We start from the raw sequence: 24,000 nt of genomic DNA on the forward strand, positions 1-24,000 counted from the left end.
GTGTCCAAGGTAGTGCAGGTAGTGTGTGTGTGTGTGTGTGTGTGTGTGTGTGTGTGTGTGTGTGTGTGTGTGTGTGTGTGTGTGTGTGTGTGTGTGTGTGTGTGTGTGTGTGTGTGTGTGCATGCCTGTGTGTGTGTGTGTGTGTAGTATACTTGTTGTACCTGTATATGCATATCTTATCATATTATGTGGATTTCTCTCCTAAAGCGTCCAAAATGGGAGTAAATTATCCTATTGCTCAGAGCCATGCTTTTAATAAGCTACACAGGAGACTCTTAGATCACTGGCAGCAGTTTAATTCTGTGTGTGTGTGTGTGTGTGTGTGTGTGTGTGTGCGTGCGTGCGTGTGTGCGTGCGTGTTTCTGTGTGTGTGTTTGTTTGTGTGTGTGTGTGTGTGTGTGTGTGTGTGTGTGTGTGTGTGTGTGTGTGTGTGTGTGTGTGTGTGTGTGTGTGTGTATGTGTGTGTGCGTGTGTATGTGTGCGTGTGTGTGTGTGTGTGTGTGTGTTTGTGTGTGTGTGTGTGGTAGTTTAATTCAGGACTTGTGAAAGCGCAGCATTTAAATGGTGGCTTGGGGGTTACGGAGGAAATTCATTAACTGGACCCCGAGGCTCCCCGGCCAGGGTTGCCAGATGGGGCTGATGATTTCCAGCCCAAAAAATGCTCCAAAACCCGCCTGGAAGCACAAAATCCCGCCCAATTCTATTGATTTCTATGGCAAAAATTGGGCGGGTTTTTCTGCTAAATGCCATTTTTTCCCGCACACGGCCATCCTAATGCCGTGTACAGACCAGGAGCGAACGGAGCGAATGAAGCGACGGAAGTCATTATTTCACTATGGAGGGCACGCGACCTGCGATACCAAAGCGAATTCCCCAGGAGCGAAGCTTCTTGCGCGACCAGAGCAAATTTTGCCGATTAAACTAAATCTAATCGCAGGCGAATTCGCTCTGACGCTGCTCGCCGAAAACCAATCGGAACGTTCATATATCCGAACGTCCCAGGCTGTCAAGCCAGAGCCGTTATGTGATTAGCTGAATCTAACATTTCAATGCTGCGTCTGGAGTGAATACAGCGAATTCAAGGCGAAACTTCTTCTGCTACCCGCGCTACCAGGCAGCATAGTTTGCTCTTGGTCTGGACACGGCATAAGCAGCCCAATTGGGCGGGAAACAGCAACACTGGCCCTGAGGCCCCTGGATGTGTAGATGCAGACAGAGCAGCACTCTTAAAGGGACAGTTTGGTCAATTTCAACATGCAGTTGTATTGCTCATGCTACCCTTGACTTGTCAGTACCTGGTGATGCCACATTTTTCGGCTCAGCCCTTTCCGAGATATGAGCAATTCTGGGGGCAGCGTTTGTTTACATTTTTAAAAAATGAAACATAGGCCAACTCCAAATATTTTCCCAAAAGGTACTGCTGTTTGCTAGTTGTCTGCTGATGTTTTATAACCTTTTGGATGTTTTTGGGAATAAATAAAAATGTTTTTTTGAAATGTAAACAAAGAGCTGCCCCCATTACAATGACCAGGATCTTGGAAACGGCTGAAGAAGAAGAAAAAAAAATCTCAGACACTGACAAGTCCAGGGTAGAGTGAGCATTACAACTGCATGTTGAAATTGACTAAACTGTCCCTTTAAGTTCCACCATGCTATGGGTAGTCATGGGTAAGCGGTTAGGGCGTCAGACTTGTAGCCCAAAGGTTGCCGGATCGACTCCCGACCCGACAGGTTGATGGGGGGGGGGGAGTAATTAACCAGTGCTCTCCCCCATCCTCCTCCATAACTGAGGTACCCTAAGCATGGTACCGTCCCACCGCACTGCTCCCTTGCGGCGCCATTGAGGGCTGCCCCCTTGCACGGGTGAAGCATTAATGCAATTTCGTTGTGTGCAGTGAACACTTATGTGCTGTGGAGTGCTGTGTCACAATGACAATGGGAGTCGGAGTTTCCCAATTGGGCTTTCACTTCACTTTCACTAACAGCGCTGTCTCTTCCGGCTCGACTAGGCTATACCTTGTAGATATATACCTGTAGATTTCCATGCCACGTTTTGGCGCTAACTCACCAGTTTAATTCTAAATAATGAGAAATGAAACCCCATTGAAAATGAATGGGGTTTAATTTCTGTTGAGTTAGAATTAAACTGGTGAGTTAACACCAAAACGTGGCATGGAAATCTTCGGGTATATTGAAGAGTGAAGTGTGGGGCACCAGGTCAACAAACAAGAACAGCTGACAGCAAAGCATCAAGGATATCTGGGCTTCCATAACTCCCATGCACTGTTTTTGCCATTGACTTCAATGTTAAACGCATCATGGCCATTATGAAGACAGAGAATGTCCTAACCAAGTATTGACCATTGCATGTTATGTAGAAAGTACCAAATTTCAACTGATTTAATGTGACCCGAATTTTGATGAAGAAAATTTTGATTTTATAACAATATTCTAATAATGCGAATTCCCCAATTCATGGGTTTTTTGAGCTGGAAGGCCAACGTATATAAAAAGAAAAAAAAAATAATGATTGGAATAGTTAAAAAACTGGGCCATGAATCTACAATCCATGACAGTTTAACATTATTGATGGAATTATGGAAATAAATCAACTTTTTCATGGTATTCTAATAAAAAGGCCTGGAGCTGTAGGTCGCCTCAGTCAGCTGCAACTTCGAACATAGGTCGTGTGACGTCTCCAAATGTGTTACTTTTCTAAGCTTGTGTGGTTTCGGATGCGATGCCATGTTACGGCTTGTTGGTTTGGGGTGCCTTGAAATTTTTCATGAATTGAAAGGATGCCTCGCCTAAAAAAAGTTTGGGAACCCTGGTCTAGGCTACACATTGCCGATATTTCAGCAGCTTTCCATGTTCCTTGAGAGTGCTGGCAGTTATCTAAAGGGCAAATCTGATCACATAAGCGCTCTCTGGAAGATTTTTTTTTCCACTCACACAACTCTGAATGGCTGGCTGGCTCACATTGCCTGCTGGGGTAGTCTGGCGATCTCCAGTCTTTGTAGTAGTCCTGTCTGTGTTGACAACATGCAAGTGCTGCCACCTAATGGCGGATTTATATAAAAAAGAGAACATGCAGCTTCATGAATTCGTCAATAGAGATATTATTTCTGTAGGCCAATTATCTCTCCTAGTTTTTTCACGCAATGATTGAAATGACGTGTCGTGTGGTGTGCATTGTGCCCAAAGGAAGAATTGTCAAAGTTGAGTCATAAAGTGCGCATAGCCTGCACATCAACTTTCTTCTCTCCAAAACATTTGCCTGTGAAAAGCCCGATCTGCAACTATTGGGCATCAAAGTGATCACTCCCTGTCAACATATTACAGTGAGTCATCGTCTACACTTCTGACAGATTAGACCAATGATTCAAGTAATCTGTAAATAATTAATAGGCCTATATGGTTTTGGGAATCCGCGTTTAGTTCTTGGAGTTTCTCCTGTCTTGCTGTGGATGTTTTGTGGACTACTCAAACTCTGATTGTTCGATAATCGTTCGTGGCCTATCAGTTTAGTTAAGTTAACAATACTGTTAATTGCTGGATTCGGGAAATTGCCCTTTTCCGATAAGCGCCATTCGCGTTCCATGCCGATTTTACGGGAACTGTGCGGGATCATCCATCCGGCATTCCTGTCAGCGCCCCACTGGGAGACATCTCTCACGTCCCCCAAATGCCGGACTCAGTGGTCTGTCTCAAATTCCTTTCTTACTCATACTTTTCTTACATCATCCAACATATAGGCTTGACAAAACTTTAACTGATTCCTGACACCCAGCTGATCGCGCCGACCTGAATATTGCGTAATTGCTGGATTGTGAGATGGGGAGCTCGCTCATGTCTGACTCTGATGGCGTAAGTTTAGTCATTCAAACATCCATCCCCCAATGCACAATGCACCCCCGCCTCCCCCAAAAACCGCCTACGCAAGGAGGAGGAGAAAGAAGAAGAGGGGTAGAAAGGGAAGGAGGAGAGATGTATGGTAGCCTACTTGTGCATTTCTGCAGGAGAAGTAAAACCGTGAAAGTAACTCAGCGGAAGTTCTAACGCTTTTGTAAAACACAGCAACTTCACCATCGTTGCCATCATCCAAGACACTTTTAAATTCAGGACAACATCCAACAACAAAGGGGTAAGTTTGCTGCTACTTGGTGACTGCACTTGGTTTGGGAGCTCAGTTGCGCACTTTAAAACTACCTGAAAGTTTCCTCGGATAATGAAATCAAAAACAGTACCAGGCAGCCGCGACTGCTTTCTTCTTTTCATCCCTGTTTCAACAGCCTAGTCACGCATCTCCGGTTGTACCAAACTGGTTCCGTTTCGTAGTCCAGTCTATGCGGTTGGAATGTCTCCCGGGACGCGGTTTCACCCACTTGGAAAGTCACTTCGTGTTATTTAGTCTTCGGATCCAAAGACATCACCTCAGCCTTTCTCTCCCGCATTTGAAAACACACGAACAAACTCTGATTTTGCACGAACTGTTTGTTTGCAGGACAGAAACGTTGTCTTTGTCTTCGCGATTTGGCTACAACGTTGCTATCATCTGATCTGGTGAAAAAGTGACTAACATAGTCCGTCTTATGTTGTTTGAGCAACAGATAGGCATAGGCCTAAACAACAAGAGGGGTACATTTTAAAACCGTATTTAAAGGCCTATGTGAAAAGGTAGATATAGGCTATGCCATGGACAGCAGGGCCCGAAGTTCCATAAGTTTCGAAAGGCCCGCCGCCCGCTACGTGAAGCGATGCCTCTTCTTACCAGAAATAAAAAAGTTAATTTAGCATCGTTTGTCGGTGACTCATACGCCAGACAAGCAACTCTAAATAGGTATTTCGAAAGCGCCCGGAGGAAAGTAATTATAACAGCAGTGCTTGTTTTGACAGAGTATTGTTGTTTGTGTTCTGAGAGAGAGGGGAGAAAGTGACGATTTGATAGTGCTGAGTAGTCTGCCTGTCACATACAGGGATTCAATGTTTGTCTTTTACGCAGCAAGGTTGTAAGTAGGGCAATCCTGACAAAACACATTTCTTTGTGATGGCGCACATTGCGTTAGGAATAATTCACAAGAGCTCATTAAAAAGTAGTCAACTCGTTTTTTCTAGACAATTTTTAAAAATCTGAACGTAGAGCTCTCTAACAAGAAGGGTTGTCCCAAAATCAGAGGTAGGCCTATCAAAAGTATACCTGTAGGTAAACTCATGATGTAGGTAGGCCCACAGTATGTATGTCCTATATTGTATAGTTGTGTTACACCATTCATATTGCATATGAGGTAGACACACAGCTACCCCTATAAAGTGTAAAGAAAAGGTACAAACCCTGACACAAAAGTGATTAAACCAGCTCAGAAACAGCTGAGTGTGAGACAAACAATAGGCTACTGGTCTTCATTTTGGACAAGTAAATCGGTGAAGACACCTGTGTTGCAGAGAAACTGTGGCCATTTTTATTCTATTCTATTTTTCCTTTTGACTCCTCATGTTCACTTTCTGTTTATTAGCCGAGACCTTCTTAGCCTTTGCACAGAGCCTACGTTAACCATACTGTCACCAACATTGTAATGGCCAAGTTTTAATTGGTTATTTAAGGCTGTCTGTATTGTTATAGCAATGTTGTTATATTATGATGTTGTTTAGTGTTTTGAGGAAATTAGTGAATGGATCTCGCTGACGGTTAAGAGGCTATGTATATGCAACATGAAGAAGTGATTGCTCTTGAGAGGCAGATGTCAGTGAGATCTCAACATTGAAAGAGGAGAGAAGGGCTGCACACTCCCGAGTTGCATAAACAAGTTTTTAATTTGACAACGTTTCGGCCTGTCGGCCTTCCAACAACATCATAACAACATCATAACAACATTACTATAACAATACAGACAGCCTTAAATAGCATATTTAAACTTGGTCATTACAATGTTGGTGACAATATGGTTACAACATAGGCTCTGTGCAGAGGGTAAGTAGACACAAAACGGAACATGAACATGAGGAGTCAAAAGGAAGAAGAAAGAGCAAGTGTTTTGCTGCAACATGATCTCCAAACATTCTGTGCTCCTGGACACGGATGTTAAGGACACAAAATCTGTGTCCATGAGCACGGATTTTGCCAAAATTCCGTGCTCCTGGACACAGAATTATTCTCCGTGATGGACACTCAGAAGTGCTCTCTCTATACTCCCACAGCTCTATGTTTCCACAGTCTTTCTGTGTGCCCATCACGGAAAACAATTCTGTGTCCAGGAGCACGGAATTTTGGGAGATCAGGCTGGTTTTACTGGTTGCCAGCACCTCCTTTTCTGGTGTGCGTAACCTGGGACACGACATGCGGCACTTCTCTCCTCCTCCTAGTGTTTTACTGGTTGCCAGCACCTCCTTTTCTGGTGTGCGTGTTGCACCTCCGCTCATCAACATAACTTATTGAGCCAAATTGAACTAAACTGGTCTAAATGCCTATAGTCCAATTGCTCGGTGGATATTATCACATCTCTATGAGGCTTCGGGAGGGAGGTTTACTAATGTTCTATTGCCCAATTCTCCTAGCTGGCATCCGCTACCCTCAAGAATAGTAACAATGCGTAGGTCACCGTTTCGTTTTTTATTCAGCCCGTGTCACATGCCACATGCCACTATGTTGCAACCAACCCTGTGCTGTGTCCATTGAGTGAGTTCAGCACTCCCTCTTATGATGAGTGTGTGTCTGAGTCACTGGGATGTTGCATGCGAGCGTGTGTGTGCCATGCGTGTGTCCTGTCGAGGACACGTTAGGAGGAGAAGTGAAAGAGTCTGGCGGTTATTTGGGGGAAGTGATTGTAGTGAATCAGCCTTCTTTAACCGTCTTTACTCCTTTTTGGTGTGTGGGATGAACACAGGGATGCGGAATTATGTCAATTAGACGCAAACAGGCAATGACAAAAAAAATAAAAAAAAATGGGGCTTTTTATATTTGATAGTGACAGCGCAGAGATGACCAGAAATGGTTGGGTGACAGAGATGTGGGGAGGGTCAGGAAATTAGCTCGGACTGACTGGAATCAAACCCCGGTAAGGTTCCTAGCGCAACAGAATGGTACCTTGGTAGCCGGTTGAGACACGGCCAAGGCCTGGCAAAAGATGTTTAATGCGACTAGGACTGCTGACGTTTCTTATGCTTTGTATTGAGTCAATTGGACCCACAGATGCTAAAACAATCTAAAGGAGGTCCCTGCCGTGGCCTGGGTTACTACGCCGGCGACCAAGGGTTCGATTCCAGCCTGCAGTCATTTGCCACCAATCCTCCCCCATCTCTCTCTACCTCTCGCTTCCTGTCACCATCTCCAAATGCCCTGTCAAATAAAGTCAGAAAAAAAAGCAATATAAAGGAGGAGGACCACCAGAGCAACTCAGACGTGGATGTTTGAATTTTATTACAGGATGAAATTCAAAAAATAAAGCTAACCCATCTTTAACAGAGACTCTGATGAAGATGCCATGTCGAAAGAATAAGACGGCATGTCAAAGCTTGAATCTTGCTTATTCATAAATAAAGATGAAAAAACATTCATGTCCAAATTGCTCCGGTGATCCTCCTTCTTTACATGGACTGCTAAATACTTCATGTTGATGCATCAGATTTTGAGACACAGGACAGAGGGAAGATATACTGATGTTGTTTTTAAAACAATCTCCTTTCCCCCTGTTTCCACAACCAGAGAGAGACACAGAGAGGAACCACCATCTTGGAACATCACCATAGTGATGTGTGTGATGTGTGATGAATTTGACTGGGTCAATTGGACCCACAACTGCTAAACCAATCTTTCCTTGTTTTGTTCCCCTTAAGGTGCTTGGAACTGTGTCTCCACAACCATAGAGAGAGTGAGATTGACATAAAGAGAGAGAGAGAGAGAGAGAGAGAGAGAGAGAGAGAGAGAGAGAGAGAGAGAGAGAGAGAGAGAGAGAGAGAGAGAGAGAGAGATCCATCTTGGAACACCACCATGGTGTCATCATGGCTGATGCATGCATAAATAATGTATGATGAATTCTCTCCCATTTGACCCACCACAACTGCTAAAACAATCTTTTTTTGTTCCGCTGAAGGTGTTCTTGGTATCGATTCCACCCTGAGAGAGAGAAAGACAGAGACAGCGAGGAGCCGCCATCTTGAAAACATCACCATGGCGTGGTCATCGTGGCTGACGACGTGTGTGCTGCCCCGTTGTACGGCATCATCATCGTCGTTGCTGCGTGGCGCGTACCTGGTGGTGGCGGCGGGTGTCTGCTGTCTGCTGACGGCCGCGCCGTGTGCCCGCGCCGAGAGCTGCCTGATGATCAGCGAGGTGAACAGCGACAACCCCAAGTTCGACACGCGCGAGTTCATCGAACTCTTCCACTCCAGCGGCGCGCGCACTTCGCTGCGCGGCTACACCGTGGTGCTGTACAACGGTAATGGCAACACGGCGTACCGCGTCATCGACCTATCGGAGCACACCACCGACGACCGGGGCTTCCTCCTGATTGGCTCGGTGGAGCTCAGCCCCCGGCCCGCCGTGGCGCTCCCGCCCAATAGCATCCAGAACGGGCCCGACGCCGTGGCGCTGTACGGGCCGGACGCCGCCGAGGAGGAGGAGCCGTTCGAGGTCGGGGAGCACGTACGAGCGCACGGTCTGGTGGACGCCCTGGTCTACGCCACGCGGCGCGGCGGCGACGTGGAGGAGCTGGCCAGCGTGCTGACGCCCGGCTCGCCGCCGTTCCTCGAGGACCCCTCGCTGTTCGAGGAGGACGAGTCCATCCAGCGATGCCGGGAGAGCGCACACCATTGGACCTTTCTGGTGGCCCCGCCCACCCCCGGGAGAGCCAATGACTGCGCGCCGCCGGCCCCGACGCTGGCGCGCATCGACGAGCTGCGGCTGGCCGCGGGCTTGACCGTGGAGTTGAACATCGGCACGGAGACGGGTGCCATGGTGCTGGTGGTGACGGACGCACAGACGGGGAGGGTCATGGCCACGTCGGATATACCGGGCTCGGGGCAGAGCTCCCGGACGCTCAGCATCTCCCTGGAACCCGAATGGACAGGTAATAATAATAAAAATAATAATAATAATAACGATAGTCACTAGAAATGCAGTCAGAAAGACGCTCAGCATCTCCCTGGAACCCGAATGGACAGGTAATAATAATAATAATGATAATAATAATAATAATAATAATAACGATAGTAACTAGAAATGCACTCAGAGAGTACAGACCTCCGCCAGGGAAGCTGAATTTGTTCTATGTCACCTGGTTAGCTTTTGTAGCCTATAGTTCACCTGTCATAGTGGTATTGGCAAATGTTTGGTCATGCCATATAGGCCCTACTGTAAAATAGAATATGTAGGAAATTATTAGATCGTAGCCTTGGTGACATTGTTCATTCATTGTGTGTTGGCAGCATGCCTTTCATCACATAATTGTTTTGCCACAATATTAAATGGCACAGCTATTAATATCCACCCATAATATATAGTGAATGATATGACTATGGTGGTTAACATTGCCCTTTGGGTACGCTTGGATCACTGTCACACACGCGCGCAACACAATTTTGACTAACCTTAAATAGGCTACCTTGCCCTCCTTGGCGCTGTTTACCGTTATTAATTCTTCCACCCTTCGTACAAACTTCAACTGGACAGACGAGAGAAAGCTGATTTGGTTGAGAACAATTAACTCCGCGAAAGCTGGGACGTGTGCATGACATTATATGTCATTATTACATTAAGTTTTGGTGGCTACGCAAGTAACCTATGGCTTCAGCCATGTGGGTACAGCAAATCCGCGCTGTGTGCATACTGACTGGCTTTGTGGTGACTGTCGCAACACAACTTTGATTAACTTTAATGTAGTGAACTGGATACCTTTCACTTCTTGGCGCTGCCTGTTCATCACTGTTAATCACTGTTCACTGTTATTAATATCCACACCCTTCGTGAACTTCATCTGAACAGGGAAATGGTTAACTCCGCAAAAGCTGATTTGTTTGACAGGCCAAACACTCGGAGAACAATAAACTCTGTGACAATATGTGCGCCATATTGTTTATTATATATTATTTGGTGTTCTATTGGTTACGCAGCCATGTAGGCACAGCAAATCCGCGCGTTGTCACTGGTCACTGTCCATCAATCCAACTCGCAGGCACGTCCTGTCATTGCTCAATTCACCTCGTCCACCTTGTGGCAGCCCGCGAAATTACCTTATACCCTAGTCTAACCCTATTCATGTAGGTCTCACTCGTGACATTTTACACAGTAGACATGATGACCAATTGTTTCCTCCTTTTGACTGCACGCTTTGCCTGTCAAGAGTGGAGTGTTTCACAAAGAGTGATTCAGCAAAAGCCTACGCACGGGGCACGCATCCGCCCGGTGCTAAGCAGTGCAAGTGCAAGCCTTGTTGCGTCACAGTTGGCCATAACTTCACAATTAGACTGTGAGCTGTCTTTCATCCTTGAGCAAGAATGCATCCCATCACCTGCAAGTCACAAAGATTCCCTGGTGTGCGTTGCTGTTGCTCTTATAAATAATTACACAACTAGATGTGCTCTGAGAGTGCAGACCTCTGCCAACGAAGCTGTTTGATAGAACATTTCACTATGTTACACCCTAATTTTATTTGTAAGTCTTTCTGCCTTCTTTTTGTGGAGTTAGAAACTGGAATGTCGAAGTTCGCCAATTTGCATCACTAGGGTCGTCTAGATTTCTAGGCTAGCACTAGGGCTGGGCAATATGACGATATATATCGTTATCATGATATAAAAGTGTATATCGTGACCTTTCCCCTATATCGTTTATATCGTGATAGTAATTTTTATCAATTTTATACAATTGAATGTCATTAAATTACATTTCATGTTGTCACAATACACACTAGAAGTTCATGTAACTGTAAAAAATAAAAATAAAAATATCCATTTTAAAGAAAGGTTGTTTGGCGACATGAAAAAATAAAGAGCAAAAAAAGAGAATGACTGAAAACGTATGTAATTGTGCTATATCGTGATATATATATATCGGTATCGTGATATAAAGTAATCCATATCATGATATAGTTTTTTACAGTAAAAAGGTCCGCAATTCAAGTTGTGGTCACTAGGGGCGTCTAGATCAGTGTTTCCCAACCAGGGGTACGTGTACCACCAGGGGTACGCAAGCACACTACAGGGGGTACTTGGAAAAGTGAAAAAATGTATGGAGCATAGTCACATTGGGATATAGAGCATGAGTGAGGGGGTACTCATGGTATGACAAAAAGGCTTAGGGGGTACGCAAGACAAGAAAGGTTGGGAAACAGTGGTCTAGATAACTAGGCTAGCAATTCAACTTGCGTTCACTAGGGGGCGTCTAGATTACTAGCCTAGCAATGGTGAAAAATCTTTTAAAAAAAGGGCTTGGTTCCGGTCCGTGATCCGGATCACCACCGGAATTTAATCACATGTTCCTTTGGTCATTTCCAATAACTACAGAAATTTTCTTCCAAATCCGTTTGTAAGCTTTTTAGTTATCTTGCTGACAAACAAACAAACAGACAATCAAACAGACAAACAAACAAACAAACAGACAGACAAACCAACGCGACCGGAAGCATAACCTCTTTGTCGAAGGTAATAACCATGATTAGGAAAACTGATTCTCCTTTTTATTGTGAGAGAGAGGAAACAAGTTGGGAGAGAGAGGAAACAAGTGGGGAGAGAGAGACAAAATATGCATGGCAACGCATTTATTGCACAAAATGTGAACATATACAGGTACACGTATCCTGCAGCAAATATATCCAGGCGGGCCTACTGCAGACGTCAATGAGCATTCTAAGCTCTTCTTACGGCCCACCACTTCCTGGAAGAACATCAAAGAATGATACATACAAGAAATACAATATTGTTGAGCACAGCAGTCTTACACGACTGCTGTTGCTGCCACACACAGACAGACAGACACACACACACACACACACACACACACACACACACACACACACACACACACACACACACACACACACACACACACACACACACACACACACACACACAAGGAAACCAAACTAAAGGAACCACATGTATGCTGTCAGCCTGCCATGTTTGACTTGCTGTATAAATATTGAAGTGAGGCTGTTGTTTATACGTAGCATTGATCTTGATTGAGGGAGTGAAACTAAACAGAGACACAGTTTCTTCATAATAATAGAATTGCAGTCAATGCAAACCAAGGCCAGGAAGACAATGGGGTTCAATGCAAGGAGGTAATGTTTTCGGTCGCGTTGATTTGTCCGTCTGTTTGTCTGCCTGTTTGTTTGTTTGTCAGCAGGATAACTCAAAAACTAATCAACGGAGTCGGACGAAACTTTGTGGAGTTGTTGGTAATGACCCAAGGAAAAAGTGATTAAATTCTGGTGGTGATCTGGATCACGAACCAGAACCAGGACCTTTTTTAAGATTCTGCACCATTGCTGGCCTCTAAATCTAGACGCCCCTAGTGTTTGAAAGTTCTAAAGCGTGTTGGTGGAATGAAAGTTCTAAAGATTGTTGGTTGTATGAAAGTTCTAAAGAATGTTGGCCACCAAAGCATAATAATGAGGCACTACTTCAAATGCCTTTGTAGAACACATTGTTTCAGGGAATGTTGAAGACCTTGGACGGTCTGCTTACGATACACTAGAAAGGGCAAAGAACCAATGAATGAGCGCCTCGTCCTGTTATCAGTAGAGTAGAGTAGAGTATCAATTCTTAATCCCGAGGGAAATCAAGGTGTCCCGTAACATAGAAACAGAGAAAAAAAACACAAAAAGACATTACACAAAACATTGCACATGTATTTACCATACATATATTCACAAAGTCGGATCACACACACACACACACACACACACACACACACACACACACACACACACACACACACACACACACACACACACACACACACACACACACACACACACACACACACACACACACACACACACACACACACACACACACACACACACACACACACACACACACACACACACACACACAGCCGAGTGGTGCATAGCAAAGAGCAGTAAAAATATTCAGAAACTGGAAAAGTGTCCAAAGTCCAAAACCTATTGAACTTTTAACTTCTTAAACGCTATTTTAAGGTGAACAAAATAGTCACAACAAGTTATTAATAAAGGCGCTATAATATCGTTGATGTGTATTACTATGGTAGTAAACCCTTTTCAGAAACTAGCAGAGCGTCACACTGGTAGAACTGTGCATTATGTACATTATGATGCTATAGGTTTCTATTGTGGTCTGACCAGAGCTAACGCTTACATAATATGTAGTGCTGCTGTAAAGGTGCACTGTGTAATATTTTTTGTAGTTTATTTCCAGAATTCATGCTGCCCACTCACTAATGCAGGGGTCAGGAACCTGTGGCTCTAGAGCCACATGTGGCTCTTTTGGGAACTGTATATGGCTCTTACTTATCTAGGCTTGCCGACCATCCCTTGAAATATGGAATCGTCCTGTATTTATAAATTAAAGTACGGGTTCCATATTGAGTTGAAACGGGACAAGGGAGGTTGAAAAGTGTTAAAATGCAGGAGATTACATCTAAGAAGTACAAAATTCACCCAGACCCTCACCATAATGAAGTTGACATTTGGCAACCCTAATTACCTGTCATCAATAAAAGCAATAACTTGATAGTACTCTCTAAAATTGTTGGGCTTAATTGAAATTCATGCTTTATTCTAGGTTTTTAAAAAAGGGTATGGCTCTCATGAACATTTCTTTTTTTTTTAAATTTGGCGTTTATGGCTCTGTCCACCAAAAAGGTTCCTGACCCCTGCACTAATGTCACCTTTTTCATGAATACTTACCACCACCATCAAATTCTAGGTATTCATTATGACTGAGAAAATTGCCCTTTTTTTTGCAATTTTTACAGAAATTGTAATTTTTAGCTGAAATACGTACAGTAATTAAGTAAGATGGTTAACTTTTGTTGTGTAGGAATGAAGGGCAACACATGCATGAAGGGCAACTAATGCATGCAGGGCAACACATGCATGGAGGGCAGTGAATGCATGACAGGCAAGCGTATTCCAGCATTTTCTGTGAGGAAATGCATTCTACTCTCTAGGTCGTCCTCAGACGAGCCTTCCATCGTTGCTTCCAGTCATCCCGATTCTCCATACATCTTTTCATCTTTTCAGTTTGTTGGTAGTCTGGGCTCCGGCGTCCTTCTTGAGTATGTCCACAAATGTTAGTGTGGGACGTCCTCTTAACCGGCACCCATGTGATGGTTCCCATAGCACCAGTTTGCTGACTGGCAGTTCTGGGTGCCTTTGGCAATGTCCTGCAAGTCTCATTCTCCTTACAGCTATCTTCTCGCTCACCGTTGGTATTCCCTCGTATAGGATTTTGTTGGTTACATGTGCACTCTTACTGATATTAAGGGTAACACTTTATTTTAGGGATACATTTATTAGCACTAATACATACAAGGTTCATGCCTGCATAAGTAACTTGTAAGGCATGTACTAAGCACATGCAAAGGCCTACTGGGTCCTTACTAAGGTTAAATTGGTAATAAATCCCTTATTGTGCATGAACAAGACATTTGCGAATACATGCCCAACAAATATTTAATTTTGCTTAGTACATGCCTTACAAGTTACTTATACGGGGACATTGTATGTATTAGTGCTTATAGATGTATCCCTAAAATAAAGTGTTACCATGTTAAGCACTGCACACAGCATCCTGGTGTAGCAGCCATCAAGGGACTTCTCTAGGGTTGGTTTCAGGGTTCAGCCGTGGAGGGCCCTGAACGGTATGTATTGGCAGAGGACGCGCTCAACTTCTTGGAAAAACGAAAGTCTTTGGGTGCGAGATAAAAAGCGTCAACTTAAGGAAGAAAAATCCGCACTCACAAACTGCGTCTCATTATTTATTTATATTACCACCATGTCCAAAAAGCAAACGCGTTTCGGCTAACAAGCCTTCATCAGTGCGTGGTCACCACGCACTGATGAAGGCTTGTTAGCCGAAACGCGTTTGCTTTTTGGACATGGTGGTAATATAAATAAATAATGAGACGCAGTTTGTGAGTGCGTATTTTTCTCCCTGAACGGTATGGCCAGTGTATGGAACTCCAATCTCCCCTGTCCAATCAAACTCAGCTTCTTCTACGCAACAGTAGAGTCCGTCCTCCTCTATGACAATCGAGTTGAATTATAAAAACATTATTAATTCATGTTATTAATTGGCTTTGGAAAGGTATTGCATTTCTTTACTCAGTTTAAGCTTGAACTCGTAGTGGTAGTAAAAAAAAAAATGGAGGTAGTAAAAAGGTAGTAAATTCAACCTAGGAATATTGGTAGGCATATCTGTTACTGTACTTTGGTCATACTAGTAAATATAAGTTCATTAATTAGTAAATATTCATGAAAAGATCAAATTTGGCAGTAGACAGCACAATTTCCCTGACCAGTGTAGTTGCAATACCTACCCTGGCCACCATCTTACACAGTGCACCTTTAAAGGGACACTGTGCAGGAAATGGTCAAAAAAGGTACTGCAAATTTGCTGGTCATTGAAACTGGGCTGCCTATTGCCAAATTTGATCTTTACATGAAAGTTTACTAAGTATTAAACACATATTTTCTAGTATGGTCCAAGTACAGTAATTTTTGCAGCTCAAAATGGCTATTTTTGGAAATCCAAAATGGCAGACCATGGAGAAGATCCCCCTTTTCATGTATGAAAAGTGCGATTTTTCCAGTCATAATGAATACTTAGAATTTGATGCTGGTGGTAAGTATTTGTGAAAAAGGTAACATTATTAAATGGGCAGCATGAATTCTGGAAATAAACAACTAAAAATCTCACATAGTGTCCCTTTAAGGAATTATATCCTTTCCCTTTGCCATTGTCTGTAGGAATCAGCAGCGGCGCAGTGGCCCTGTACGAAGGGAAGATGGAGGACATAGATCCGCATACGGAGCCAGTGGACGCCTTTGTCTTCACCTCGAACCCTGAGTCCCTAAATGTCAACATACTGGAGAACCTGACGCCTGGCCGCCAAGCCTACACTGTCCCACACAGGTATGAATACCACCTGACACCTGGCCGCCAAGCCTACACCGTCCCATATAGGTAAGAATAACAGGTACTGTGTGGGACGCTGTGGCGCAGCACAGCGCGCTAAGCCCCCCACATTTGGGCTTGCATGCCCACGGGGACCCCGGTTCGAGTCTAGCCGGGGTCATTTCCCGATCCCACCCTCTCTGTCCCACTCACTTCCTGTCACCATCTCAGACTGTCCTATCAAATAAAGGCATAAAAGCCCCTTAAAATATATATATATATAAAAAGAATAACAGGTACTGTAAGTAGCAATGTGATCAGAGAGCATGTGCACCTCCGCCCTCTGGTGAACAAAAACACACACGCTGGTAAGAACAACATGTAACAATTTATAGCCACTGAAAAGGCACACCAAGATTAATTGAACTCTGTGTCGATCAGGCCCCCAAAGTGTCTGATTTCACATTAAATAATCCGTCTGTAGGCAGGTTAACCACCATTGTACGTTAAGAACCACTGTACTACACTACTACAACATTACACAGTCTTTGGCTGTATTACTGTAAGACTTGGTCATTGCTGCCAGATGACGTAAAAAATGCACCCACTATTGATAGCTTTAAATCTAAACTAAAGACAAAGCTGTTCTCAGATGCTTTCCCCTAGCTTAAATTACATATAATTCTTATTTTATTATTATTATTTTTATTTTTATGTTTATTTAATTTGTATCATTTCATTTTCATTTTACCTTATGTTTTATATCTTAATGTTTTAAATGTTTTTTGACTCTAATTCATTTCCTTCTTTCTTCCCTGTTTCCTTTCATTTACATTTGTTAACTTTGTGAAGCACATTGAGTTGCACCTGTGTATGAAATGCGCTATATAAATAAACTTGCCTTGCCTTGCCTTGCCTTGCTGTTCTGGTAACAGCAAACTTATAACAGGGGCCGTGCCGTGCCGTGCCGCATTTCAATGTTGGCATCTAAATGTACCGAACTTACAGTGCTACTGATGAGGACAGGCAGCTACTTTCCGAAAATCGCATTTACCTCCAGTGCCCTTATCCAGAGCCATTAACGGTGAAGTTGGATGGTTTGCTCAAGGGCACCCCGGGCATGGATGAGAGACGTGAAGAAGGAGGATAGGAGAGTACCCAGGGCAGGATTGACATTGCCCGGGGCCCCTAGGCTACAGGTTGTTGTGGGGCCCTCTGAAAGGCAAATTTTGCCGGAAAATCACATAGACAACGTCATAATTACGAGCTAGGAATTGAGGGCAACTTGTCTACCAACTGTACTGAACACGATAGATACATTTTTCAATGTTGCATTTTGCAATGTTGCATGTTACAAATTTCTGCATGTCTTTCACTTCTAGCCAATCAGGGGCCCCCTGGCAGGTGGGGGCCCCTAGGCTGCAGCCATATCTAGCCTGTGCGTTAATCCGGCCCGGAGAGCACACTATTATCTACCTTCCATTTCTACTCAAAACGGAATCGGAATCGATCATGTTGGCGTTCCAAATGCAAGGCTAACCTCTACAAGGCTCTGTGCCCATTAGGCTACATATTGCCCTCGGGCAGCACAGCACACAAGGCAGCGTTGCCAGATGAGGCTTATGAGTTATGATTTCCAGCCCAAAAAAATGCTCAAAACCCGCCTCAAAATATTAAAACCCACCCAATTCTATTGATTTCTATGGCCAAAAAATTGGCGTTTTTTTCTCCAAAATCCATTTTTTGACCCGCAGACGGCCATCCTAAGCAGCCCAATTGGGCGGGAAACCGCCCAATCTGGCAACACAGCACACAGCAGACAGGCAGAGTACAAGAACGCCTCAGGGTCAGGACAGGCTTAATAAGCCAAGCGATCTATACTCAACTTAAAATAATAATAATGTGCAGTACATTTAAACATAATTACGCGTCTTGAGTGAATGTGAATGTGAATTTCCAGTCATTAATTTGATGGGTGCACATTTGTGTTGCATTCCCGTCTTGTTATCTCACAGCAAGCCTTGTTCTGATAGGAGCATATAACATTTGAAAGAATATATTCAATGCATGTTCAATTCAGTATGAGAAGGATTAAAAGTGAGCATTGTTTCTTCTTGGTAAATTAAGTTATTTCTATCAATTCAGAGGTTTCAAAAGTGTAGCCTAATGCATGTGAAGTTTTAAAAAAAAAGAACCTTAAACATATCTGGACTTAAAGGGTTATGCCACTATTTTGGGGCTTAATACAATTAAATCGTTTGCCAGGGTTTATAAAGGTGGTAAAGTGTCTTATTTTTCATGTAAACCGTTGTCTTGCTTTAAGACAAGTTAAAAGAGGGAGCATGTCGCTAAGCTAGTGAAAGTCAATGCATCCGTGATCTCAGCTGAAAAAAGTTTGGGAAGCCATCCCTCAGTCTGTGCCGATTACTCAAGAAGCATGACTCAGCCAGTGGAATGTGTCAGTGAATGAGATGAACAATACTTTTTTTTTCCACCACGTCAAGCTATCTCAGTCTCTCCTCCACTAAGCAGAAAAAAAATCTAATATTCAAAGGGTGCACTACTTCATTTTAAGAAGATGGGAAGGTGTCTATTCTCTCTCGCGCGCTCTCTCTCTCCCTCTCTCTCTTTCTCTCTCTCTCTCTCTCTCTCTCTCTCTCTCTCTCTCTCTCTCTCTCTCTCTCTCTCTCTCTCTCTCTCTCTCTCTCTATCTCTCTTCCCCCCTCCCTCCCTCTCTCCCTCTCTCTCTCTCTTTCTCTCTCTTCCTCATTCTTCCTCCCTCTCTCTCTCTCTCTCTCTCTCTCTCTCTCTCTCTCTCTCTTTCTGTAACCCCCCCTCTCTCTCTCTCTAACCCCCCCTCTCTCTCCCCCCTCCCTCCCTCTCTCTCTCCCTCTCTCTCTCTCTCCCCTCCCTCCCCCCTCTCTCTCTCTCTCTTTCTCTCTCTCTCTCTCTCTCTCTCTCTATCTCTCTTCCCCCCTCCCTCCCTCTCTCCCTCTCTCTCTCTCTTTCTCTCTCTTCCTCATTCTTCCTCCCTCTCTCTCTCTCTCTCTCTCTCTCTCTCTCTCTCTCTTTCTCTCTCTTCCTCATTCTTCATCCCTCTCTCTCTCTCTAACACCCCCCCCCTCTCTCTCTCTCTCTCTCTTCTCTCTCTCTCTCTCTCTCTCTCTACCTCCCCTCTCTCTCTCTCTACCTCCCCCCCTCTCTCTAACCCCCACCTCTCTCTCTCTCCCTCCCTCCCTCTCTCTCTCTCTCTCCCTCTCTCTCTCTCTCCCTCTCTCCCTCTCTCTCTCTCTCTCTCCCCCGCCCTCTCTCTCTCTCTCTCTCTCTCTCTCTCTCTCTTCTCTCTCTCTCTCTCTCTCTCTCTCTCTCTCTCTCTCTCTCTTCTCTCTCTCTCTCTCTCTCTCTCTCTGCCTTGAGAACTTAGATCATTCCCAGGATTCATAGGGCACGAAATGAAACAGACGTGCGTGTCCTCAGCTCCCCTCTGCTGCTGCATCATCTAGCTACTACTGTACAGGGGTGCATTTCTGGGTAGCGTAGTTGTTAGCAGTTTGCAACTTTGGTAGTTGCCAATGGGAAATTGCATTGCAACCAACAAAGTAGCTAACATAGTTAGCAACTACGCTTTCCAGAAATGCACCTCAGTAGTGCATTATGAGTTATTTTCCAAAATGCTATAAATGCTATTTAAATGCAATTTTCATAAATAGCTTTTGTTAATTTGATGTTATGGTAGAATGCACATACTTGTTATTGACAGGAACATATTTCTTCTGAAAAGTGCAACAAAATAAAAAGCGCATTAAAATGATCCAAGATCCAAGCAGCTTTAATGGGTTTTATTCTGAAGTAATTATGTAAACTCTGAAACAGAATCAATCAATTAATCGATGAATATGAATTATATAGCACATGTTCATACATAACTGTCATTCAATGTGCTAAAGAGTAAAGAAAGAGAAAGGTGAAGAAACACAATATTGTCGAAAGTATTATGTAAGGGTTAACGTTCGGCGAGAAGGTCGCTACCGTGGAATAGCAGCACGACAGAGAGAATCTTTAGACCCCGACGCGGAGCGGAGGGGTCTTGTTCTCTCTGAAGTGCTGCTATTCCACAAAGCGACCGACTCGCCGAAAGTTAACCCGCTTATTATATGGATATACTTAAATGATTCACACATGCGGGGACATTTCTTTAGACCTATTTAATGTTAAGATTGTTGCTGCGCAAAACAAAACAGAGCCGTTGTGGAACACCGCTAGGCAACAGCTAGGTAGGCTAGCCAGGACAGGTGTTGTCTATCACAGCAGCTGATTAGAGTGACAAAAGACCGGACCCCCTGCGGAGTGATATGAAACATTCGCTTTAGCCACTGACTTGTATACAAGCCAGTGGCTTTAGCAGTGAACGTCTTGTTGCCATTGACAGCGGTAGCCAGGACAACGGGTGCTGTCTATCACAGCAGCTGATTAGAGTCTTGTTGAAAAGTCGCTTTAGCAGTGAAAAGTCTTGTTGCCATTGACAGCGGTCTGTTATAGACCAACCCGTCCGTTATCGAAAAATAACAGACGTCCGAACGTTGGGGAGCCCCGTTGAAATGAATGGAGCATTCGACAGATGACGTAACAACCATATAATAAAGATAGTTGATAACTATAACTAAAGGCAGATGAAATTAAAGCTGTTTTAATTTCTTTTTAAATCAAGATACTGTTGCGGCTGTTCTAGTATGGACAGGAAGCTGGTTCCAGCATTTGGCAGCATAATGACTAAATAACATTTCACCCTGTCTGGATATGACTAGAGATGCACCGGATCCTGATTTTTAGGATCCTGACGGATACCGGATCCACTGCTTAAGATCCTGCCGGATCCGGAACCGGATACCGGATCCTACGAAAGGGTTGAAAGACATAGTCTACTCGCACACATGGAACCTTTTTATTACGTTGGCTCAAACTATTTTTTAGACTCATTGACTTACTGCCACACTGCCTATACTGGCCGCTTCCAAAGTTCTTTTACTCCATGCAGCAATTGGGGTTGTGAAAGACTGACTGAAAAACCTAGGCTAGAGATGCACCAGATCCTGATTTTTAGGCAACTGCCGGATACCGGATCCTCTGCTTAAGATCCTGCCGGATCCAGATCCTGTGAAAAACCCCTATTATCCTGCCGGATCCGGAACCGGATCTTGGATCCTGTGCATCTCTAGATTTGACCCTAGGCATATGTTTGACACCCCTGGTGTAAAGTAACACAATGTCCATCCATAACTTGACATACAGACGCATTCCTTGTTACATTAATGCATGCGATTTAGTAATGTTATTATTGTTATTAATTAGCATGTCCTGCCATTCGGATTGTGTCATCCAAAATCATAGATGTGTTATTTGTTGTTCAACTATGCTTGTGTCTCTTAAGGACTTAAGCATTGCTCTGTGCTGTCATACATACATACATACATACATACATACATACATACATACATACATACATACATACATACATACATACATACATACATACATACATACATACATGTACATACATACATACATACATACATACATACATACATACATACATACATACATACACATAGGCATGATTACATACATTGTTACACGTCCTCAGTTATTATATCCCTATCCAAAAATATAGCATAATCTTGAAGGTCTGAATGTCAACAATGCCTCTGTCAATTAAGGAGTGCATTGTTCTGCACATTGCCCATGCTGCGTGCTGCTTGTTGCATAGTCAGTGTGCAGTGGGCCGTGTCATCTATTGTACTGCACACTTGGTTGGCTTTACCAGAGATTCTTTAAGTGTATAGAGATTTGCCAACATAATAGGTTTCTATGGGCACCTAACGTGACCAGGTTCCGGTCTGACGAAAGGGGCGTGTCATAATACTCCTACAATGAATAGAACAGTCCTTAGGTCTGCCTAATATATTCCCCCCCCCCCTCCCCCTTGTAATAGTAGAACCCGGAAACAATGGGCCAATGGAATCTCTCTCTCTCTACTCCCTCTGGCTTTACCACACGCAGAACCAATTAGCTTCACAAAAGCAAGAGGCAGCCAAGTGGGGATGGTGCTCGAAGGTATTTTGAAGAGGATTTCCATCCAGCTGCATACACTACAAGTGGAATCCACATTTTTTTCTTTCCCCACAAAGTCATGTAACAGATTTTTTTTTTAATTATTGTTGCTGTTTTGCAGTTGGGCGGATGGCCTGTCACTCAGCCGATGTGGAGTCGCTGATTGGACGAGAGACTCTGGGACCTTTATGGAGGCGGTGATGACCCTGTCGGCAGCCAATCTCTGTCCTTGGCCAAAGGTCTGCCCCCATGACATCGGTAAGGTTCCCACATACATGCGCCATTGAAAAATATTCACAAGGTCCCAACACACGTAACGAAATGGTACATTCAGGGTGTACTCCACTCCATTGCACTTTTCAATGTCCCCCCCCCATAGTGTTGTGTCTTTAGTTGTATTGTTGTACTATGTGTGAGCACACCAAATAACATTCCTAAGGGCTTCCGCACACCGGCTCCGACAAAGTGCTGAGCACTGCTCAGCTAAAATTCGATTCCATTGTTTTCAATAGAACCACGCACACTTGCGCCGATGTCCGCGGACATTCGCCGATGTCGGATAGCAAATAGAGACAAGTTCTATTCTGTCGGCGCCGCCCATTGACTATCAATGCAATGTTCGTCTGAAATTGGGTTTGGGGGTCCGAATTCTGTCGGAAGCAAAAGTGCGCCGCAGTGCTGTCGGAGCCAGTGTGCGGCCGGCCTAACAACTGTATTTTTTAAAACTTGAACTTGAACTTTTCTACCTGCACTAAACACACACACACACACACACACACACACACACACACACACACACACACACACACACACACACACACACACACACACACACACACACACACACACACACACACACACACACACACACACACACTGCTGCTGGTGTACTTGATAGACCTATTTTTTAATATTTGTTTTTCTTCAAAATGCTACTATTACTATGTCAGAACGCTATAAAGGACTTTTAGAAAAAGCACAACAAATACCTCCTCTTAATGTATGTCCTCTACAAGTCTTCTGTTGTCCAGTCTTGCACTTTAAATGTCTGTATGAGCACTGTCTATGTCCATACTGTCTTATGTCCATGTATAAGTACTGTCTATGTCTATACTGTCTATGTCCTTACCTAGATTAGTCTATGTCTGCATGGGAAAGCAAGAAACGTAATTTCAAATTCTTTGTATGACCAGTGCATGTAAAGAAATTGACAATGAAACCAACTTGACTTGACTTAATTGTATTCAGAGACAGAACGCTACTGTAGCTGGAGCAACTGTGGCCTAATGGTTACCCTTACTAGCTGAAGGAATCTTTGTCCCTACACCCCAAATATTGTTGTCAATATTTCAGCGTTAACTTGTGAATCCAGTTTTTACACCACTGTGAAGTCAAATTACTTAAACAGTGAGTCATTAACAGTTAACATTATTTTTGAGTGGGACCAAATGTTATCTGAAAGAACTTAAATTTCCACTCTTCAAAAACAAGAGGTGTCAAGCGTTAAAAAAAAAAAACTGAAACAGTTTCCTTCCAACACAAGTAAATGCACTACTCCGTAACTCTGTGTTGGATAAAATTTGTGTTTTATTCAGTACCAACGAACTCTATCCACTGCATCAGGTACAGTGGTATAACTGATGTAACAGCTATGTAATAGCATGGGCTAGTGTTGTACCTACACCATTGGCCCACATTTACTTCTACTTTTACTTTTGACACCTTATTTTTGAGTTATATTAACGCTGATATTTTTACTGTGCAGCCAAGTACTGTAATCAAAATCCTGTAATAACGGCA

At 43.7% G+C, this 24,000-nt stretch overlaps 1 protein-coding gene across 1 annotated transcript in view; it reads left to right on the top strand.

The window, feature by feature from the left end:
- The first annotated feature begins 3,969 nt into the window (after positions 1-3,969).
- si:ch211-183d21.1 (uncharacterized) overlaps positions 3,970-24,000 on the top strand; it is a 44,538-nt gene continuing 24,507 nt past the window's right edge. Inside the window, exons 1-4 of the mRNA XM_063220814.1 lie at positions 3,970-4,144; positions 8,088-9,062; positions 15,945-16,110; positions 22,322-22,458. Of these exons, the coding sequence (XP_063076884.1) occupies positions 8,165-9,062; positions 15,945-16,110; positions 22,322-22,458 (1,201 nt within the window). The 5' untranslated portion in view covers positions 3,970-4,144; positions 8,088-8,164. The remainder of the gene's footprint in view (positions 4,145-8,087; positions 9,063-15,944; positions 16,111-22,321; positions 22,459-24,000) is intronic.

The sequence above is a fragment of the Engraulis encrasicolus genome, chromosome 17, assembly GCF_034702125.1.
Source record: "Engraulis encrasicolus isolate BLACKSEA-1 chromosome 17, IST_EnEncr_1.0, whole genome shotgun sequence".
Lineage (NCBI taxonomy): Eukaryota > Metazoa > Chordata > Actinopteri > Clupeiformes > Engraulidae > Engraulis > Engraulis encrasicolus.